We start from the raw sequence: 17,164 nt of genomic DNA, 5'->3' as shown, positions 1-17,164 counted from the left end.
CATTTTGCTCTTCTCTTTGTTCCTTTCTTGCAGCCACGCTGACGTTTGAAATATTTTCACATGGTTTTAGATGGAAAATTTAACAGACTGCTTCCAGTTTCATGGTATTTTGTACACTTCAAAGCTCGGCACAGCTCCCCAGCAGGGGAGCTGTGCCGTGGGGTTCTGTATTTCTGCACGGAGCCTGCAGCTGCGTGGACACACCATGAATTACCTGCCCTGCGTGCCGAAGGTGTGCTCGGGGCATCGGCCAGCTCACCGTGGGCTGAGACGTGCTTGGAGCCGTGTCCCATCCCCGCCGTGACCTCCCGCTGTCTTCTCTTGCCCCCAGGACTGCCCCCAGCTCTTCCCCACGGAGGAGATCCTGATCCCGGTGGGAGAGGTGAAGCCCATCACGCTGAAAGCCAGAAACCTGCCCCAGCCCCAGTCCGGGCAGCGCGGCTACGAGTGCGTGCTGAGCATCCAGGGCGTCATCCACCGCGTGCCCGCCCTGCGCTTCAACAGCTCCAGCGTGCAGTGCCAGAACAGCTCGGTGAGGGGGCCGGGGGCTCAGGGTGCTGCTGGGTGCTTGGGGACAGCGTGGGGACGGGGCTGGGGCTGCTCAGGAGCCGTCAGCAGCTCCGGAGCACGAGGCTGCCTCCCGTCGTGTTTCTTTTTTAGCTGAAGCTCCCCTCCTCCCCACGCAGCGCCTTCCCAAAACAGGCTGCTGCGATGCGAGGGAGGGGGGCTCAGCAGTGGGGAGGGAAGGGGATGGGTGGAGAGAAAAGTCCTGGGGTTAAGCTGGCCCCAAAGTGCAGGTGGGAGCTGCTGGGGGCGTTTTTGTGGTGCTGGCCCCGTATCTGGCGCTTCCTCGCCCGACTGCAGGGGTCAGCGAGGGGAAGGGAGGAGGAGGGAACGCACCAAGGTGTGGAGGCGAGCTGATTCACAAGGGAGAGATAAGGAGAGTCGCAGACCCCTTATCAGGGAGCTGTCAAATTCCAGGTCACGGTGGCTTGATGAATACAGAAATGCTGAAACACCACATGGTGCGGGGAGGGAGGGGGAAGGAAAAGTGCCAGGGGAGAGAGCGCAGCAGAGGGAAGGAAATTTTGGGACGGATGCTGCTGAAGTAGCAGGCAGGGGAAGGCAGCTCGGCCTCAGCTTGCACAGGCTGGGGCTCAGCACTGCAAATGGACTGGGCAGGATTTGACTCAGGGGTATCCTCCTCGGGGGCTTTCGGAGGGGCCCGGGGTCAGGCAGGGTGCGCTGGGTTTGTTTTAGGCAGCAGAACGAGGAACTTCAGGGGCTGCTTTAGCATTCAGTGCAGATGGTCTTAAATTGTTAATCAAGTTTTGAATTTTTAAAAGTTTCGCTGGATATTTATCCATCACTGGCTGTCTTCGGGCCTTGCAGCTTGCTGGCTAATAAATGTATTAATACTGTGCAGTACTTTTGCTATCTAAAGCAATTTATAAACATTAGGGAAGCGCTTTTCTTCCTGTTAGGCTAATAGGAAGTGGTAGACAGAGAATTTAAGAGCAATTCTGCTCTCACGGCTCCATCAGCCGAACAGAAGATGTGGTTTCTTAGTAAAACCCAGGCAAGGTAAATCCCTGTGACCAAAAGCAAGTTAAAACAGGGCACCTGTTACACGGAGACAACCTCTGAGCACTCTGCTTTCGTTTAGTCATCGTTCCCTCATCCCAAAGGTGATGGCAGTGCTCACTTTTTAAAGATTTTTTAGCAGCTCTTGACTTAAGGAGAGCAGCTGAACGAGGCCTCGTTGGTGCTAATGGCAATGCTGGGAATTTCAAAACACGCCGGGAATTCACAGGAAGCATCCAGCTTCTCTCTGCAGCCCCCGGATGTCCACGAGAGGGTGAATAATTCACCTCCGTGCTGTCACAGACCCGACTGATGCTCAGACATGGCAAGGCCCTCTCTGCACCATCTACTTTTTCGCAGCTGATGCCTATTTCATCAGCCAAGGCTGTGCAGCATGATTTCTGAGCTCCCAGTCACACCAGGGTGCGTGGTGCCTGTATGTATAAGGAGTTAGCCCGCAGGCAGCAGTCCTTGCAGGGTGATTATCTGGAGGGGCTGTATTGATAAGCTAGGGACTGAGTGACAAGAGCAGCCGCTGCGAGTGGAATAATTAATCCATCGCCTCTCACGGGGACTAGATCTGATTTAATTATCTCTTCCCAGTGAGGAGGAGGAAGCTAAAGCAGGACCCTAGAGCTGAAGTGTGGAAGTGGTGGTGGTGGTTCAGACATCAGCGCGTGAGGCAGAGAATAATCACTGCTTGTTAAAAAAAATGGAGTGTTTCCTGGTAGCATCCCCGCAGGCATCTCACTTGGGTTTCTTCCCCAGTACCTCTATGACGGGATGGACATAAGCAACTTGGCCGTGGACTTTGCTGTGGTGTGGAACGGGAACTTTGTCATCGACAACCCCGAGGACCTGAAAGGTAACGGTGCTCGGGCTCATCACAGCACCACGAGGGCTGGGAGGGAGGGAGGGACCTGGTGGTCCTGGGTGACCCCATGTTGGGCAGGAGCATCTCCTGCACCACGGCAGCAGGAGAACTGCTGGAAACCCCCAGACTTAAGTCCAAAACCCACCCCGTGGGGAGAAGCAACTCATCGCGTGCCGCCCTCTCTCCCCGCAGTGCACCTGTACAAGTGCGCGGCGCAGCGCGAGAGCTGCGGGCTCTGCCTCAAAGCCGACCCCAAGTTCGAGTGCGGGTGGTGCAGCGGGGAGGCCAAGTGCACGCTGCGGCCCCACTGCGGCCCCCCGGCCGCCCAGCCCTGGCTCGACTGGTCCAGTAGGAACGTCAAGTGCTCCAACCCACGCATCACCGAGGTAAGAGCACCGCTGGGCTCTGCCCGCCCCTGGCCCCTTCTCTCCCCATCTCGGGGGGGCTTGGGGCTGTCCCCAGCACCCATCCAGAGCTGAAGATTGGGGAACAAAAATGCTCCGTTGCTGCCTGCAAAGTCGCCTTGGGTGTGAGCAGGGTTTGCAGCCCTTGCCCTGCCACGTAGCTGTCACTCAGCACGGTGCTGCTGGTGGTGGGGTGACCGGTGCAGGAATGCTAATTAAACTAGGGAGCTAATTAGTCTAGAGGTGATGTTTGTGATGTTTCCGTTCAGACCGCTGAGTCTCCCAGGAGCACTCCTACCAAATAAAACCGCCCGTGGCCTGTTAGCGTTGCTATTAGAAGTGACGCTCCTACCAGGTGGGAATGGAAGAGGATTTTTGTTTCTCACTTAATTAACTTCATTAACAAAATAGTCTCCCTTGCCCTGAGCGTGTGTCCGTTCTGCAGGAGGTGCAGGTGTCGCACGGTGCTGTGTCCAAGCAGCCTGTCGCACTGCTGTCCCTGGCTGAGGAGCTGGCAGGGAGGCAGCAGGACGCGGCACACACACGTGCACCAGCTCAGCCAGGGCCCCTTCACAGGGGGAAAGCTTCCTCATCCCTCAGGCTGGTTTCTGCACCAGGTCTGTCAGAGCAGCCTGTGCTCTGACCCTCTGGGAGGAAGGGATTCGCTTCGTTTTTATGGGAGAAAGGCCCAGAGTTTGTTGTGTTGTCTCAGGGTTAGATGTAGGTTGGCGCTGGCTTTAAAATCTTGGACTGGAGAGCAGCACTCACTCATACAAGTGCCTGTGTTACAAACACCCTGCCCGGCTCACGCTAAAAGAGCATTTAAAACGGGCTGTTTTCAACTCCTTTTGCTTCATCCGGCCACTTTCACTCTTCCTCTGAAGCTGAAGGTCAAGGGCTTTGCTCCTGGGTCCAGCGCCTTTGGGGGACGCGTAACTAGCAAGAAGAGATCACACTTTAATAGTCATAAAAGCAAGTGGGCAGCAGGCTGCACACAGCCTTTTTTCACCCCATCACACTGTGAGGCCTTGCTGTCACCAACAGTGTCCCTTTAACAGCGTAAGACTTCCATGCAGGCTGTGGTCTTAGCAATAAATAAATAAAAATCAGTTTTCTTGTGAACAAGCGGCACTCTGATCTCCTATTCATTTATTTGCAGGCCTCATTAATATAACATCAGTGCAACAAACAGCTGAAGGGGGGGCAGTGTCAGGCTGAATAATGGAGTTGCTCTGCGGAGATAACAATTAGGTTCTGAATGTGCTATCAGCCGAGGCAGAGACGAGGACGGATCATGCCGGGATGACAATGCTCATGTGCTGGTCCCCCGCTGGGCTCATCAGCTGGGATCCGGACAGCTTGGATGACAAAAAAAAAGACAAAGAGAGCGAAGGTGGCTGAGGTTTGGGAGGGGTTGTGCCGTTTGTTGTGCAGGCAGGGTGCTCTCCTCACCCCAGCAGACACCACCTGGTTATGGTGCCGAGGTGTCGCAGGCTCACAGCTTCCCCCAGCTCCAGAGGGAAAGCCCTGTCCTGGGGCTCCCTGGCTCATGCACAGACTTCTAGATAAATCCTGCTTTTTGTCAAATGCTAACTGGTGCAAGGCGTGGGGCTGACAACACACAGCTCATGTTGTTAGAGCCGTGTCTTCTGCGGGCTGGGGAGGGAAGCGGGGTGTCCCACGGGGTCCTTGGGGTGCCAGCCACGATGTAAAGCACCAAGATCAGTGCAGAGCGGTATCCGTGTCCCTTAGGTAGTGTGAGGGCTGGGTGCGAGGGTAACCGAGCTATCACCATCCACTTCGTGTATTTGAAGCCTTTGTGGGCATAACTCAACGCTTTGCACGTGCTAAGTCCTCTCACCGCGCAGCAGGGACCAGGCGTTGCCGGAGGGGTTGGGCTGCTCGTTAGTTCCAGGCTGAGGCAGAGGCGGGCAGCTCAGGGCATCAGCACACCCAAAGGCCTTCCAGGCCCCACCTTGGATCTTAGTGCTTTTCAGCCTGTTTTCAGGACATCCTAAAAATTTTCCAGCAGAGGTATAGCCCCTTACACAGCCAGCCTATGAGTCCTGGTAGTGGCCTTGCTGTCCCATAGCTGCCCTTTGCAGGATTTTTTAATCCTCCACTTTTAATCCAAGAGCTCCAAGGCCGAGAGAGGCTGTACCAACCACATCCCTGTGGGCTGCCCTTTGAGTTACTGAAACACCGCTTTATTAGGGCTGATCGGGTTTGTTTTGGGTTGTTTGGGGTGTATCCCTTCCTAATGCTTTCTGGCTGGGAACAGAAACCTGGGCGGTCACCGCAGGGAGCCCTGCAGCCCGGGCAGCCCCCAGCACCACTGGCCCCAGGCTGAGCACACCCGGGGGTGCTGGGGTCGGGGTGTTCCTGCCGCTGGACCTTTAAGGCTCCTCGTCTTCCTGCGATTTTGACTGAATCTCCCCAGCTGTAATTAATTGAATGCATCTGTTCTAACCCTGGGGCTGCTTTATGGCACAGTTACTTCAAAACTGTTCAATTAGCGACCACTAAAATCTAGGTCGAGTGGAGCTCCGTATTGGGGATTTTCCAGGTCAGGACATTTTCAAAATACAGGATCAGCCCTGCTTTGTTTGGCAGGGCCGTTTGGCTCCGCTGCTCATGGTAAGGTCAGGAAATGGCAAACTGCGGCTGCTTTCTGGAGAGGGGAAGGGGCCAACGAGCCTGGCAGCTCAGGCGCTGCAACAAAACACGTTTTAGAGTAATGTGGAGCTGCAAAGGACAGTTGTAGCTGTCAGGTACGTGAACTGCTGAGCTCAGGTGATTCCCAGTTAGCAGCACGAGCCTTCAGGATGCAGTGTAATGCAATTCGGCTCGATTTTGTGCCGTGTCTTTGCAGGCACACAGGGCTTGGCGGAGCTAAATGATACAGGACGGGACGTGCTCTGCGCTACGAGGCACAGAGAGCAGCACAGCAGGCAGGGTGTGATGAAGGGATCAGAAACCCCCTTCCTTGATCGGGGGAGAGGGAGGTTGGAGCACGTGCAGGGGAAAGCTGAGGCACTTTGGGATGCGGTGATGCCCACACCTGGGCACAGAGAGCAGGCTGAACCCACACACATTTTGCCAGATTTGGTAACAGAGCCCAGATTTTGGTAACAAAGCTGCTAGGCAGCCAGAAACACTGAGGAAAGGGACCTGAGGAGCTGCAATCTGTTGCCAAAGACAAAGGTGGAACCGACAAGCATAAACAAGATTTATCCATTAAATTAATTAAAGTGCATTATTATAGATTGTTTGTTTATTAATAACAGCTGTAGCATGGAGAAGATCCGTAACTCACCCAAGAGCAATAACAGGCCGGTGGCAGATTCGAAATGATTGTTGGAGAGTCTTGGGTCCAAGTCCTGAGACTGTACGTTAGTGTAATTTATACTGCTCATGGACGAGGATATTGTCCTTGATGAAAGTCTATAGAAGCAGGGCTGATTACGGCTGAGGTAGGCTATAAACAGGCAGCTTTAAAGCACACACCTCGCCCTTTAACATTTCTAAGTCACTCGAGGTGCCAACTTCCTAATAAAATGTGATATTAACATTCAGGGAACGGCCGAGGCAGAAGTTAACAAGGTTCTGCAAAGCAGCGGGCAGCTTCTGGAAGGTTACCCGCAGTCTGCCACGTAGTCCATGAAAAAGGAGCCGGGTTTATTCTGTCTGCGGAGTGGCGTTGTCCAAGCTTGGGGCTCGGGGACCCTCGATGTCCCCTCTGAGGAAAAAACAGGGGGGTTTTGGCTTTGTCAGCTTCTCCGGGGTGCCCTCGGTGGCTGCGGCAAGAGGTGCCCGTGGTTGGATGAGGGACACGGTGCGCACAACAGGAGCTCCTTTCCCAGCCAGGCACGGGGCTCCTGGGGGAACCAGCTCCCTTTTCCTCCCGCAGCTTGACCCGCATTGTGCTTCCCTCTAGATCCTGACGGTGTCGGGTCCCCCAGAGGGAGGCACCAGGGTGACCATCCGCGGCGTGAACCTGGGCCTGGACTTCTCGGAGATCGCCCACGGCGTGCAGGTGGCCGGGGTGCCGTGCGCGCCGCTGCCGGAGCAGTACGTCGTCGCCGAACAGTGAGTGGCCTCGGGGACATTGCCTCTTCCCCAGCCTCCAAAATAACTCCTCCAATAACTCCTCCAACCCCTGGTGGTTCCTGCACCCGCTCCAGCTCTGCAGAGCTGCAGGAACGGGTCCGGAGATGGATGGTGCCCCTGCAGCTGGGAGGGGACAGGGTGCTTGGATGGTATCCTGGGGGTCAAACAGCCCTTTAAGCTTTCATTAAGTGTTTTGTTCCCTTCCAGGCAGCAGTTCCTGCTTTGCTAAGCAACTTTTCTGATGAGCACCTTGCTGTTGATACTGAGCCTCTCTGCCCCCTCCGCTCCCCCTCGCACTTGAAATTCAGCCGGCGCCACCGGCTGTGCGCAGCCATTTGTTAGGCATGTGAGGTGGTGACAGCCCCTTAATCCAAATGGGCCTCCGCTGGAGTCAATTCATTTATTTCACTAAGAAAAACGTCAACCAAAAATTAGAAAATAGGCATGTAACAGAAGATGGGCGAATAAACCTCCCACGGTGACACCTGGTTCTGCTGCTGCCTGGGGGATTGCTCAGGTCAGCCGTGCTGCTGGGGGTCATCGGCGCTGGGCAGGGGAGGTGCAGTGTGGGAAGCATCCCCACAGGCCCTCCCATGTCACCTGCTGGGGACTAGGGTGGCTGTAGGGATGTGGCAGCTCCCTAGGGATGGCCACCAGCAGCACGGACGTGCCCCAGCTCCAGCAGTAGCTTGAGGCAGTTGTCATCCGTTGGTGACATCCCATCAGTGGCCCCAGCGCAGCAGAAGCACCCATCACTGGGATGCGTTGGCACTGGTTTGCTGATTGCTTGCTCCCCAGCACCATTTTCCCTACCTGCAGCCCAAATCCCCTCCTCTTGGAAGTGAGCAGTTGGTCAGTCAGTGTTCTCCAGCCACGGGGTGAAGGGTGCTGTGGCAGCACAGCACCACCAGCGTTAGCGCAGCCGTGGCTCCCGGCGCACACCGAGCGTGCTGTTGGTGCTCGTGGCCTGGGCTGTTCTGCTGAGCGGCATTTTGTTTTATTTTATTTTTCAAATAAAAGGCAGAATATTATAAAATTGTCCTCCTTTGATGGTATGAAACCCTGATTTTATAATCATGACTCTAATTACGGCTCTTGAGCTTTCAAAGTTTGTTAACATCATTAAAACATTTACCCTGGGCAGATAACAGCAAGCGTTAGCATGAGAGCTGCCTTTTAAAGATGAATACAGATAAAAGGGCCCTCTTTAGGCTTCTGTGGGCAGACTGAATTCCAAGACTGTAATGACTCACCATATGCTCCAGCCACGCAATCTATCAGCCAGCAATTAGGTTAATGTTGGTGAAAGGGCCACTTAGCCCAGCAATCAGCACCCTACAGCTCTGCCGAATGCATCATTTTGTAACAAGGTACCTGCTGGGGATTTGGCTTTTATCAGAAATCAGGATCAGGTGTACCGGGGTCACTCGTGCCCCCGTCCCTCGCTGCGTCCTGCCTGGTGCGGTACCGGAGATGCTCTCCGTGCCCTCGGCTGCTGCTTCAGGGGCCAACAGCTGAGTGTTTGGGGTTCCCCCCGTGCTTAGCCCTTGGTGTGTGTCTCTGGAGCAGGGCTTTTTTTGCCAGCCTGCTGCAGGAGTACAGATACTGCTCCCAGGCTGCAGTCCTCTGCCCTGACCCTCGCTGAAACCCAGCCTCCTCGGCGCTGGCTTGCAGGAGAAGTAATGAGGAGGCAGGCGGAGGAGGGAGAGGTGCCCGGGCAATGGCTGGCTGAAAGGCAGAGCAGAACACGTGGCAGATTAAGGCTTGCAGCTGAGATGCTTCCCTTTCTGTTCTGCAAAGGCAGTGTCTCTCTAGGCAACCTGTTTTGATCTGCAGCACTAAGGACTTTCACACGAGAGCTCTTTATTAGCATGTATGTATTTCGTTAGGCCTCCTGGCATCACCTGTGCATGCTGTTTGCAGGTTCTTTCTTCCTTTCGTCTTTTTATTTTAGTTTGCTCGCAGTGGATTTAATGCTGCTGAAGGCTGCCGAAATGCTGCCTGCACAAATTGGATCCTTTCATGCGTTTGCACACGATCAGTGGAAAAGCAGGCATTTCCCCTGCCACTTTGCAAAAGCACCTTCAGCCTCAGCAGGGAAAAAAAAATCTGTTTTTTTTTTCCTCCAGCTCTGGCTCTCAGGCCAGGCACTGACAAGCATTTCCTTGCCTTCATCACCTCTCCCAGGTTACTCATCGTATCCTCGGGTTTCCAGTGCCTGGCTCAATGCTCTCTGCTTTCTTCCCAGCATTGCCACAGGAGCAAGCAGGGGTCTTTAAGAGGTTTTTAGCTTAGCTTAGGTCTAGCTAAAGAGCTCAGCCAGCTGATGTCCCTGTGGAAACCTCTCCCTGCACCCATGACAAACGCACTGGCACTGCGGTGTTCAGTGCTCTCAGCTCCAGGAGGCATCGCCAGCGCCCTGGGAGCTTTGGGCGGTGGTGCTCAGCCCCCCGACCACCACCATGCACCCCTGCAGCCCCTGCCCGAGCTCCCGATGTCACCTTGGGGTGCCCCCGAGGGGCTGAGCTGGGTGCAGGCGAGCACAGGATCCGTGTCTCTGGTTTCCACTGACTCCATCCGCCAGCATCAGCATGCTCAGCCCTGTCTCCACGGCAAAGCCTGCTCGCCGCGTCTGTCTCTATCATCCCCGAGCAGGTTTCTCCATTTTTGATTAACTGGGAGACTGCAGTGTGAGCTGTTCCCTTAATGAACTCATCTGTTACTCTAAGGACTTCGCACTCACTTTGCTACTGGCTAATATATTGCCATTAGTGCTCTGCTTTGCTCTGGAGTTTACAGCTTGTAATAATTATGTCTAATTTTGATTTTTTTTTCTTTAAATTACTACATGGGGTAAAAATAGACTCAGTAATTAACTTCTTTCAAAGAGGCAGATATCAAAGTTAAAGAGGGGAGAGGGAAAAAAGAAAAAAGAAAAAAAAAAAAAGAACCCAGCTCGGCACAGGGCGCTGCTGGCACCTCCTGACAAAGCCTCGCTGCGTTTCTGCTTCCAGGATCGTCTGTGAAATGGGGCAGGCGCTTCCAGGGATCAGCTCCGGCCCAGTGCTCCTGTGCATCGGAGAGTGCAAGCCCGAGTTCACGGCCAGGTCTGCGCAGCAGTACTCCTTCGTGGTGAGTGCCCTGCGAGGCGGGGAGCGCCCTGCGAGGCTCGGGCTCTGCAGGGCCACGCGGCGAACGCTGGGGCTGTGACACCAAAAGGCAGCCCCAGATTTTTCAAACGCTTTCCCCATAGTGTTGCACGAGCTGTTTGTTTGGAGTTGCCCAGTCAACGAGCCCAGTTTTCAGGATGCAAAGCTTGCGTGGGTCTATGGAATAGGCAGGATTTAGGTGGGAACCTACAACCAGGGTTTCCACAGCATTTGTTTTCAGCTTTGCACCTCCAGAATAGCGATAACCCTTGACTTGCTGGGCTGAGTTACTCCTTGCAAAGTGCGTTGGTGTACTCAAAGCAGGAGCACTTCGCAAAGCGTGGCTTTGTTCTATACCCAAGGGCTTTTCTGTGCATAATCTTGCCAAGGAATTGGAGCCAGGATTCACATTTTTTATCCTGTCTTGGGTAAGGATGAGTAATGAAGGAACGTTGTTACTTTGGGTCTTAGCTAAAAGGCAGAACAATAAACAGGAGCCAGTGGAAGGCAATAGCAGCGATGAGTCGTGGAGTAGTACCCTGCAGTAAGCTGGTAAGCACATGTCGAGCATTATCCTTTGCATTGTTGCTTCTGATTTTCAGCACTCCCTGTGATTATCATTTCTTTTTTCAGGCACCTCAAACTTCGCATATATCATTTCCTTTTGTTACTCGGCCTCTTATTTTTTCTCTTCGGCGCCGCCACAAATTCCATTACAGCTGGTTCACGCCGTTAAAGTCAGTAGTAAAAGTGATTGGTACCTTAAAGCAGAGCTGTGCGGTGACCCTGGGAGGCTTCGAGCCTTGGTGAGCTCATCTGGTGTCTGCTACCAGGCGGGAGCTGTGCTCGCACCCTAATTACACCCATTTCGTCTGGGGATATGGAACCTTGGAGCTGCTTCGGATCTGTAAATCTGTCACAATTATCACCAATTCATGAGCTGGAGGTGGAAAATTCCCGTATAGCTTTCAGACCCTCATCTGGTGCCAGCCTCGCCCCAGGACTGGGAGGTTTTGCAGGTCTCTGGTTTGGGCCCTCAGCTTCTGGGCCTGGCAGTGCTTTGAATTTTGGAGGATTGTGAGAGGCTGGAGCTGAGGAACGTGTGAAGTATCCGCACTGGGTGTCCCTGGGCTCCCACAAGCAGCCTGTCCCCAGTGCAGGACCAGCAGTGGGAAGAAGGAATTTACCCCCCTGTAAAATTTTTCCATAATTATCCACAACGGGGTGGATTGTGCGTTTTTTATAGGAGTGAGGAGTCAGGGTCAAACAGGCTTTTGGTCTGAGCTGCTCTGCAGGCACTGCACACCCAAAAAAGCCCAGTTGTGTTTGGAAAGGAGCACAAAGGCAGCGAGCTGCCAGGCAGGTGGCACCGAGGGAGTGGGGCTGGGAGGCTGCCAGCTGCAGATGAGAGTCATAAAGAGGGTAATGGGGAAGCATTAGTAAAACAATTTGGTTAGATCCGCTGATGGAAAACAAATAAAAAGGTACCATCCTTCTGCAAATTCCATTAAGGGGGACAAATAGCTATCAGGAGCGCGAAGCAGGATAAAGAGGTGGCACTGCTGCAATGATATCGCTGGCAAAATGTCGAGGGGGATGTTAGCGCCCGCAGCGCGATGTCTGCCCATCGGCAGGGGGACACAGGCTCTGCCCCCACGGTGCCAGCACGCTGCTGCACACGAGGCTGGGGCTGCTGGCTGCGTTTTGTTAATGTGGTCTGGTATTTCCCATTGCCGTGCCCTGGTTTTAGTTTGATTTTTTATGCTTTACCACGGCGGCAAACTTCAGACAGTTGTGTTCAGATCTCCACTGTGGCAGTTTGCTTGCTTCGCCCTCCGGTTCATTTTTGAAACCACCGAGCAAGCAGCTGGCTTTATTTATTTACTGTGGAAAGAAGGCAAAGGTACGTACTTTATTTTGCCCAGGCTGAACTTGCAGTTACTTCACCAAGGTGCGTCTCCTTCCCAGCAGGGCTCAACATTTCAGCAGGAGGTTTGTCAGGCGTCTGGGACACATCTCCTTATTGCTGTTCCTCTTGGAAAAGGGTTTCCTTTTGCTCCCCGGGCGCAGGCAGGAGCACTGCTGACCTTCTTGTCTTTCCACAGACGCCAGCTGTGAGCTTCCTGACGCCCAGCCGTGGCCCTGAGTCGGGCGGGACACTGGTCACCATCGCCGGGCACCACCTGGGCGCCGGCAGCCGCGTCTCCGTGCTGCTGGGGAACCAGAGCTGCGCCTTCCAAGGGTAAGGGGCCGAGCCTGGCCATGGGTCTGCTGTGACTGAGCACACATCAACAATTTTTGAGCCTCAAAAACGCATCTGGGGACCCCTGAGAGCTCCCCTGCTTTCATTTTTTTTTGTGAAGTTGTCATCGTTCCTGTTGTCACTGAGCCTTACTTGGCGAGGGATGGGGCACATCTGTAGTAGTGCTGGCCATTGCTTCGTTATAAGGCTTTAACTGGTCCAAAAATCTCAGGCAAACAGCACTGTAGTTGTAAAATGTTTATAGCAGTCCTCGGTACCTGCCCCCAGACTGGTGTGATCTGACAAAAATGTAATATTTATACAACCACAGAAGCATTTGGGTTGGAAAAGACCTAAAGGTCCTCAAGTCCAACCACTAACCTCGCACAGCCAAGTCTGCCACTGAAGAAATGTTTTGACAACCATCAGGTTTCTCTTTTCACACACCAGCACCTCACACAACTTTCGTTGCAGCCCCTGCTGTGGGGGTCTGCCCCTTCCAAAATTCATCAGAGCTGGGGGGGCCCCGAGTGGCGGAGCAGAGCCGGGATCCTCACCCGCCTGCTGCCAGGATCACGCACAGCCACAAGTCTCCCCCTCGGGACATCTATGGCAAATTTGCTTTTTACCCAGCAGTGTAAACGCCGAGTTGACATTTGCAGGGTTTAATGGGTTTTCTTGAGGCTTAGTTAAAAAAAGACACCAGCAGTGTACATCTGTGTGCATCGCCTGCACACCCTGCACTGGGCGCACCCCGGTGCCACTGGGTGCCGCGTGTACCTGTGAGACTGAGCCAGGAGCCTGAGCAATGAGGCACTATCTCAGAGCCCGTGCCCACTCCCTGCAGGCTGGGGCCTCCCTTTGCTTTTTCTCTGTGTCTGGCAAGCCTTGGAAATGCCCAGGAACCCGACCGAAGCGGTGCGATGTGTGCAGGGATCCTGCCTTCTAACCCCCAGCTCGGGCTGCCCAGGAGGATGGAAGGAAGTTTCTGGGAATGCAATGACCCCTGGAGGTGAATTTCTCTTCTGGAAGACTGCGAGGTTCACGGTTATGGGATCTGTGAATTCACAGACATGGGAACGTGTTGGGATATTAGCAGTGATCGTTCCCTGTCCATCGTCAGCCCTGCCAAGCACCACGGGAGCAGGCTGGGGCTTGGCCTTCCCTGCACGTGTCGTGGCATCGGATAAACCTGGCACCATGGTGTGGGGCCAGTGGAAATGCTGAACATCAACAATTATTTCTTCCATCAGCCTCAGAATAGCTAAACAGCTTCTTGGTTCCCACTTCATGGTGTGGCTGAGAAGGGGTGGATTATGAAGAGCCTGTTAATGAGGAAGGGTTTAATGGACTTCCTCAGCTCTTGTGGTGTGCCCGGTGTCTGGCTCTGTATCTGAGAAAAAAGGAACTGAAGGACATTGGAGGCATTGATGGCATCTGTTGCTCCTTTTATACTTCCTTTCCTTGGATGATTCCCTCTGCTGAGCCCTGTGCAGGGGTGTTTGGAAAGCTCCGAGAGCCTGCCAAGTCCCAGGTGGCACTGACATGGAAACGCTGCACCACGGAGCCTGTCCTGGGCCGGATGGCACCCACGGGGACAGATCCCAGCCAGAAGTTCAGAAAGGACACGAGCCTCACACCACTCCCAGCCCTGCTGCTGCACTCATCTCCCCATCATCCCACCCCAGGAATGGAAAGAGGACTCGGGCACGTGTGGGGTGCTCCAGGAGGTGTGGGCATGCTGCAGACGAGCTCTCCGAGTGCTAAGTATTGCTGCCTACCATCCATCAGCATTTCCTCCCGTATCCGAAGCAGAGATGCCAGACTGGCTCCTCGCCGCACGCAGGTGACTGCGTTACCATCAGCACAAGCAGCCTGCAAGCCAGCCTGGGGGCAGAATTAGCCGTGTAATAAAATCCCTTAAATATATGATTATATCCAGGCAACCTGCAGACACTGACCTGCAAAACCTGGAAGCGGTCTGAAGTCTCGGCGTGTTCTAATTACCCCAGGCAAGCAGAAACTTAAACAAAACAAGCGGCAGTATATAAATGACTCCATCCTTCTCGAGGGGTCACACTGTGCACTTTGTTTTGCTTGGACTGTTTGGAGGCAACGAACTTCAATTGTACGGGAGGGTGTGGGGGAGCTTGATTAGATGAAGCGGTTCCTAATGAGATTCACTCTAATTACAGCTTCCCCCATTCTCGCGCCTCTGATCGGAGGAGTGGGTAGATTCACCATGACGACACAATAATAGCACCGAAAGCTAATTAACTGCTCGCGGGGAGCGGGGAGCGGCGCTGCCAGCGGCCGTGCGTCACGCCGGGGCTCCCGCCGGAGCCGAGGGGCAGGGAGAGGCGGCGACGGGAGATAACGGGGGTGGGAGGCGGGGGGCACGGGCAGCAGGCGTATCCAGAGGAGCAGCCGAGGCTGGTTTGCTTCGGATGCCTCAGGAGCTTGTTGCTGTTGCCTCGGTTGCGCTGGGCGGGCGGGCGGAGGTGTGAGGCTGGAAGCAGTGTGGTGCTGGCAGATGCCCTCCGAAAAAGCCTGGTGTGGAGCGGTGCCTTCCCTCGATGAGGTGATGGAGATGCAAGGACCCGGAGAGGGGACCACAGCACATAACTCCCATGGGGACACCACTGGAGGCAGAGCAGTGGGCACGCTGGGTGCGAGCCTCGGCAGGTGAAGCTCTTTCATGGGTGTGCAGCATCTGAGGAGGGTGAGGACGGTGAAGTCGGAGCGTGCAGGAGTGCCAGGTTTTGGTCCAAGTGCCGTAACAGCAGCGAGATGCTGAAGAGCTGCCTGTCCTCTCCCCTGTGCCTGCAGAAGAGGAGCCAAAGCTCAACGAGCCATGGAAGCAGCGTGGCCTTTTCCTTGGGGCTAGAGCAAAGACGCAGGCGTGGGCACGGGGCTCCCAGGGACGTGGCTCAAGCAGCGGCGCTGCCGGGCTGTGTGCCCACGAGCAGCTCCATCCCCGCTGCCGTTCCCTTGGCCCTGCAGCAGGACAGCAGAGCCCCTTCTCCTTTTCCATCCACTGCCCGACTCCCTTGAGCGTTGCCAGCACCACGTTTCCCAAGCCGGGGCTTTTGCGGGTCGGTCCCGCTGCTCACGAGGCCCCGTGTGTGCTTTGGGTGTGTGTGGGGGGGAAGAATTTGGCTTTTGAGAGAGTTTAGGCATCCCGTTGAAAAAGCAGCCATCTGCTTTCACACGCCCAACAGAAGGCAGCAGGTTCAGAGAGGGATGCGGGAGGCTGCAGTTTGGCACAAAAAGTGCTTTTTGCTTCTTTCCGGGGAGGCAGGCGTGGAGCTCTGCCCTCCCTCCCGTGTCTCAGCAGCTCAGTCCCTTTGGGGTTTCAGAGCATGGGGCCAGGTGAGGGGCCAGCCTTGGTGGGAGCTGCCCCACGGGGACGGGGTTTGGGGGCTGCCCACTGACTTTTCCCTCTGCTTCTCTCCTGCACAGGAGGTCCACGAACGAGATCGTCTGCATGTCGGCCCCGTCAGCCCACGGCCTGGGGCCCGTCCACGTCTCCGTGAGCGTCGACCGGGCCCAGCTGGAGCAGACCCTGCTGTTCGAGTACATCGACGACCCGAAGGTGCAGCACATCGAACCCGAGTGGAGCATCGCCAGGTAACAGAGCTCTCACGACACATCACGGGGAGACATCACCTGGTCTGGTGGTCTCCTCTGGGTGAGGATGAAAGAAGGACAGTTGGGAATTACACGTCCCATCCAGGGTCCTGCATTCATCAGTGCTAGACGTCTGCAGCACTCGTGTTTACTGAAAATCAGGTCCAGAGTTACTCAAGTCATTGCAATTACCAAGGCAATTACAGCAATAGCAGCCCGCACCGAGGTTCTGGGAGCACGAATAAAGCCCCAAGAACGCTTCCATCTGCTGAAGGAGTGCACAATTGCTCATTAAAGGCTTCTTTTTGTAGTTGGGGGATAAAACAAAACCAGCAGCCATCAAGAAAGGAAAAAGCTGATGCTAATCAAAACGCACAGTTTATCCAAGATTGACTGCTAGGGACGGCGGCAGGCACTGTCACATCGCCGTGACGTGGTCACTGCTAAAAACCCTGGGCTCTGCTCGTCCCCTGGCTCTGCCTTAATGGTTGTGCTCACGAGGGATGTAACACAGCCGTTCATCTCAAATTCCAATTATTTTTTAAAATTGCCCATGAAAGGAGGAAGTGTCTCGCAGCAGGCTCTGCAAGATGTTTGCTTTGAGCCCCAGTTCAGGATTGCCGCTTGGTTGGGGTGAGACGGGGGTTATGGGCTGGTCAGAACTGCTGGGAGATGGTCTGAACAAAGCAGCCAGCCTCTGCTGTAGAGGAGCTGGAGATTTGGGTGGATTTGGGCCATGCTGCTGCAATGAACACATGAAAGAAAAAGTTGTGAGCTGTTGCTCTCAGCCGCTCGGGCTGGGCCGCAGGTCCCCAGCGTCACCCAGTGCCCCCACGTCTTTACGAGCATCTTTCTGAGTCCGATGAGCATCCCCATGGCCAGGCACAGCCCTGACCCCATCCTCCTGCCGGTCACTAACCTCCTGTCTCCCTGTTCTCTACAGCGGGCACACGCCTCTGACCGTCACCGGCTCCAACCTGGACGTCATCCAGGAGCCGCGGATCCGCGTCAAGCACAACGGCAAGGAGTCCGTCAACGTAAGTGCTGCTGCTGGGCTGTGTCCCCGTGCTGAGCCATACAGCGGGACCCCTTGCTCTTGTACGGTACAGACAAGAATTGTACCTCCAGTACACTCGGAAATTGTTTTGACCCGGTAAAACTGAAAAATACC

General features: G+C 54.7%; 1 protein-coding gene across 3 annotated transcripts in view; it reads left to right on the top strand.

Annotated features, from left to right (window-relative positions):
- PLXNA2 (plexin A2) overlaps window positions 1-17,164 on the top strand; it is a 143,445-nt gene that overhangs the window by 104,184 nt on the left and 22,097 nt on the right. For all 3 annotated transcript variants that reach the window (XM_032203458.1, XM_032203455.1, XM_032203456.1), the window contains exons 10-17: window positions 332-532; window positions 2,353-2,449; window positions 2,651-2,844; window positions 6,800-6,951; window positions 9,987-10,104; window positions 12,227-12,363; window positions 15,826-15,993; window positions 16,937-17,030. In XM_032203458.1, the coding sequence (XP_032059349.1) occupies window positions 332-532; window positions 2,353-2,449; window positions 2,651-2,844; window positions 6,800-6,951; window positions 9,987-10,104; window positions 12,227-12,363; window positions 15,826-15,993; window positions 16,937-17,030 (1,161 nt within the window). The remainder of the gene's footprint in view (window positions 1-331; window positions 533-2,352; window positions 2,450-2,650; window positions 2,845-6,799; window positions 6,952-9,986; window positions 10,105-12,226; window positions 12,364-15,825; window positions 15,994-16,936; window positions 17,031-17,164) is intronic.

The sequence above is a fragment of the Aythya fuligula genome, chromosome 25 (genome assembly GCF_009819795.1).
Source record: "Aythya fuligula isolate bAytFul2 chromosome 25, bAytFul2.pri, whole genome shotgun sequence".
In the NCBI taxonomy this organism is placed as follows: domain Eukaryota; kingdom Metazoa; phylum Chordata; class Aves; order Anseriformes; family Anatidae; genus Aythya; species Aythya fuligula.
This window is presented reverse-complemented; position numbering and strand designations above follow the sequence as displayed.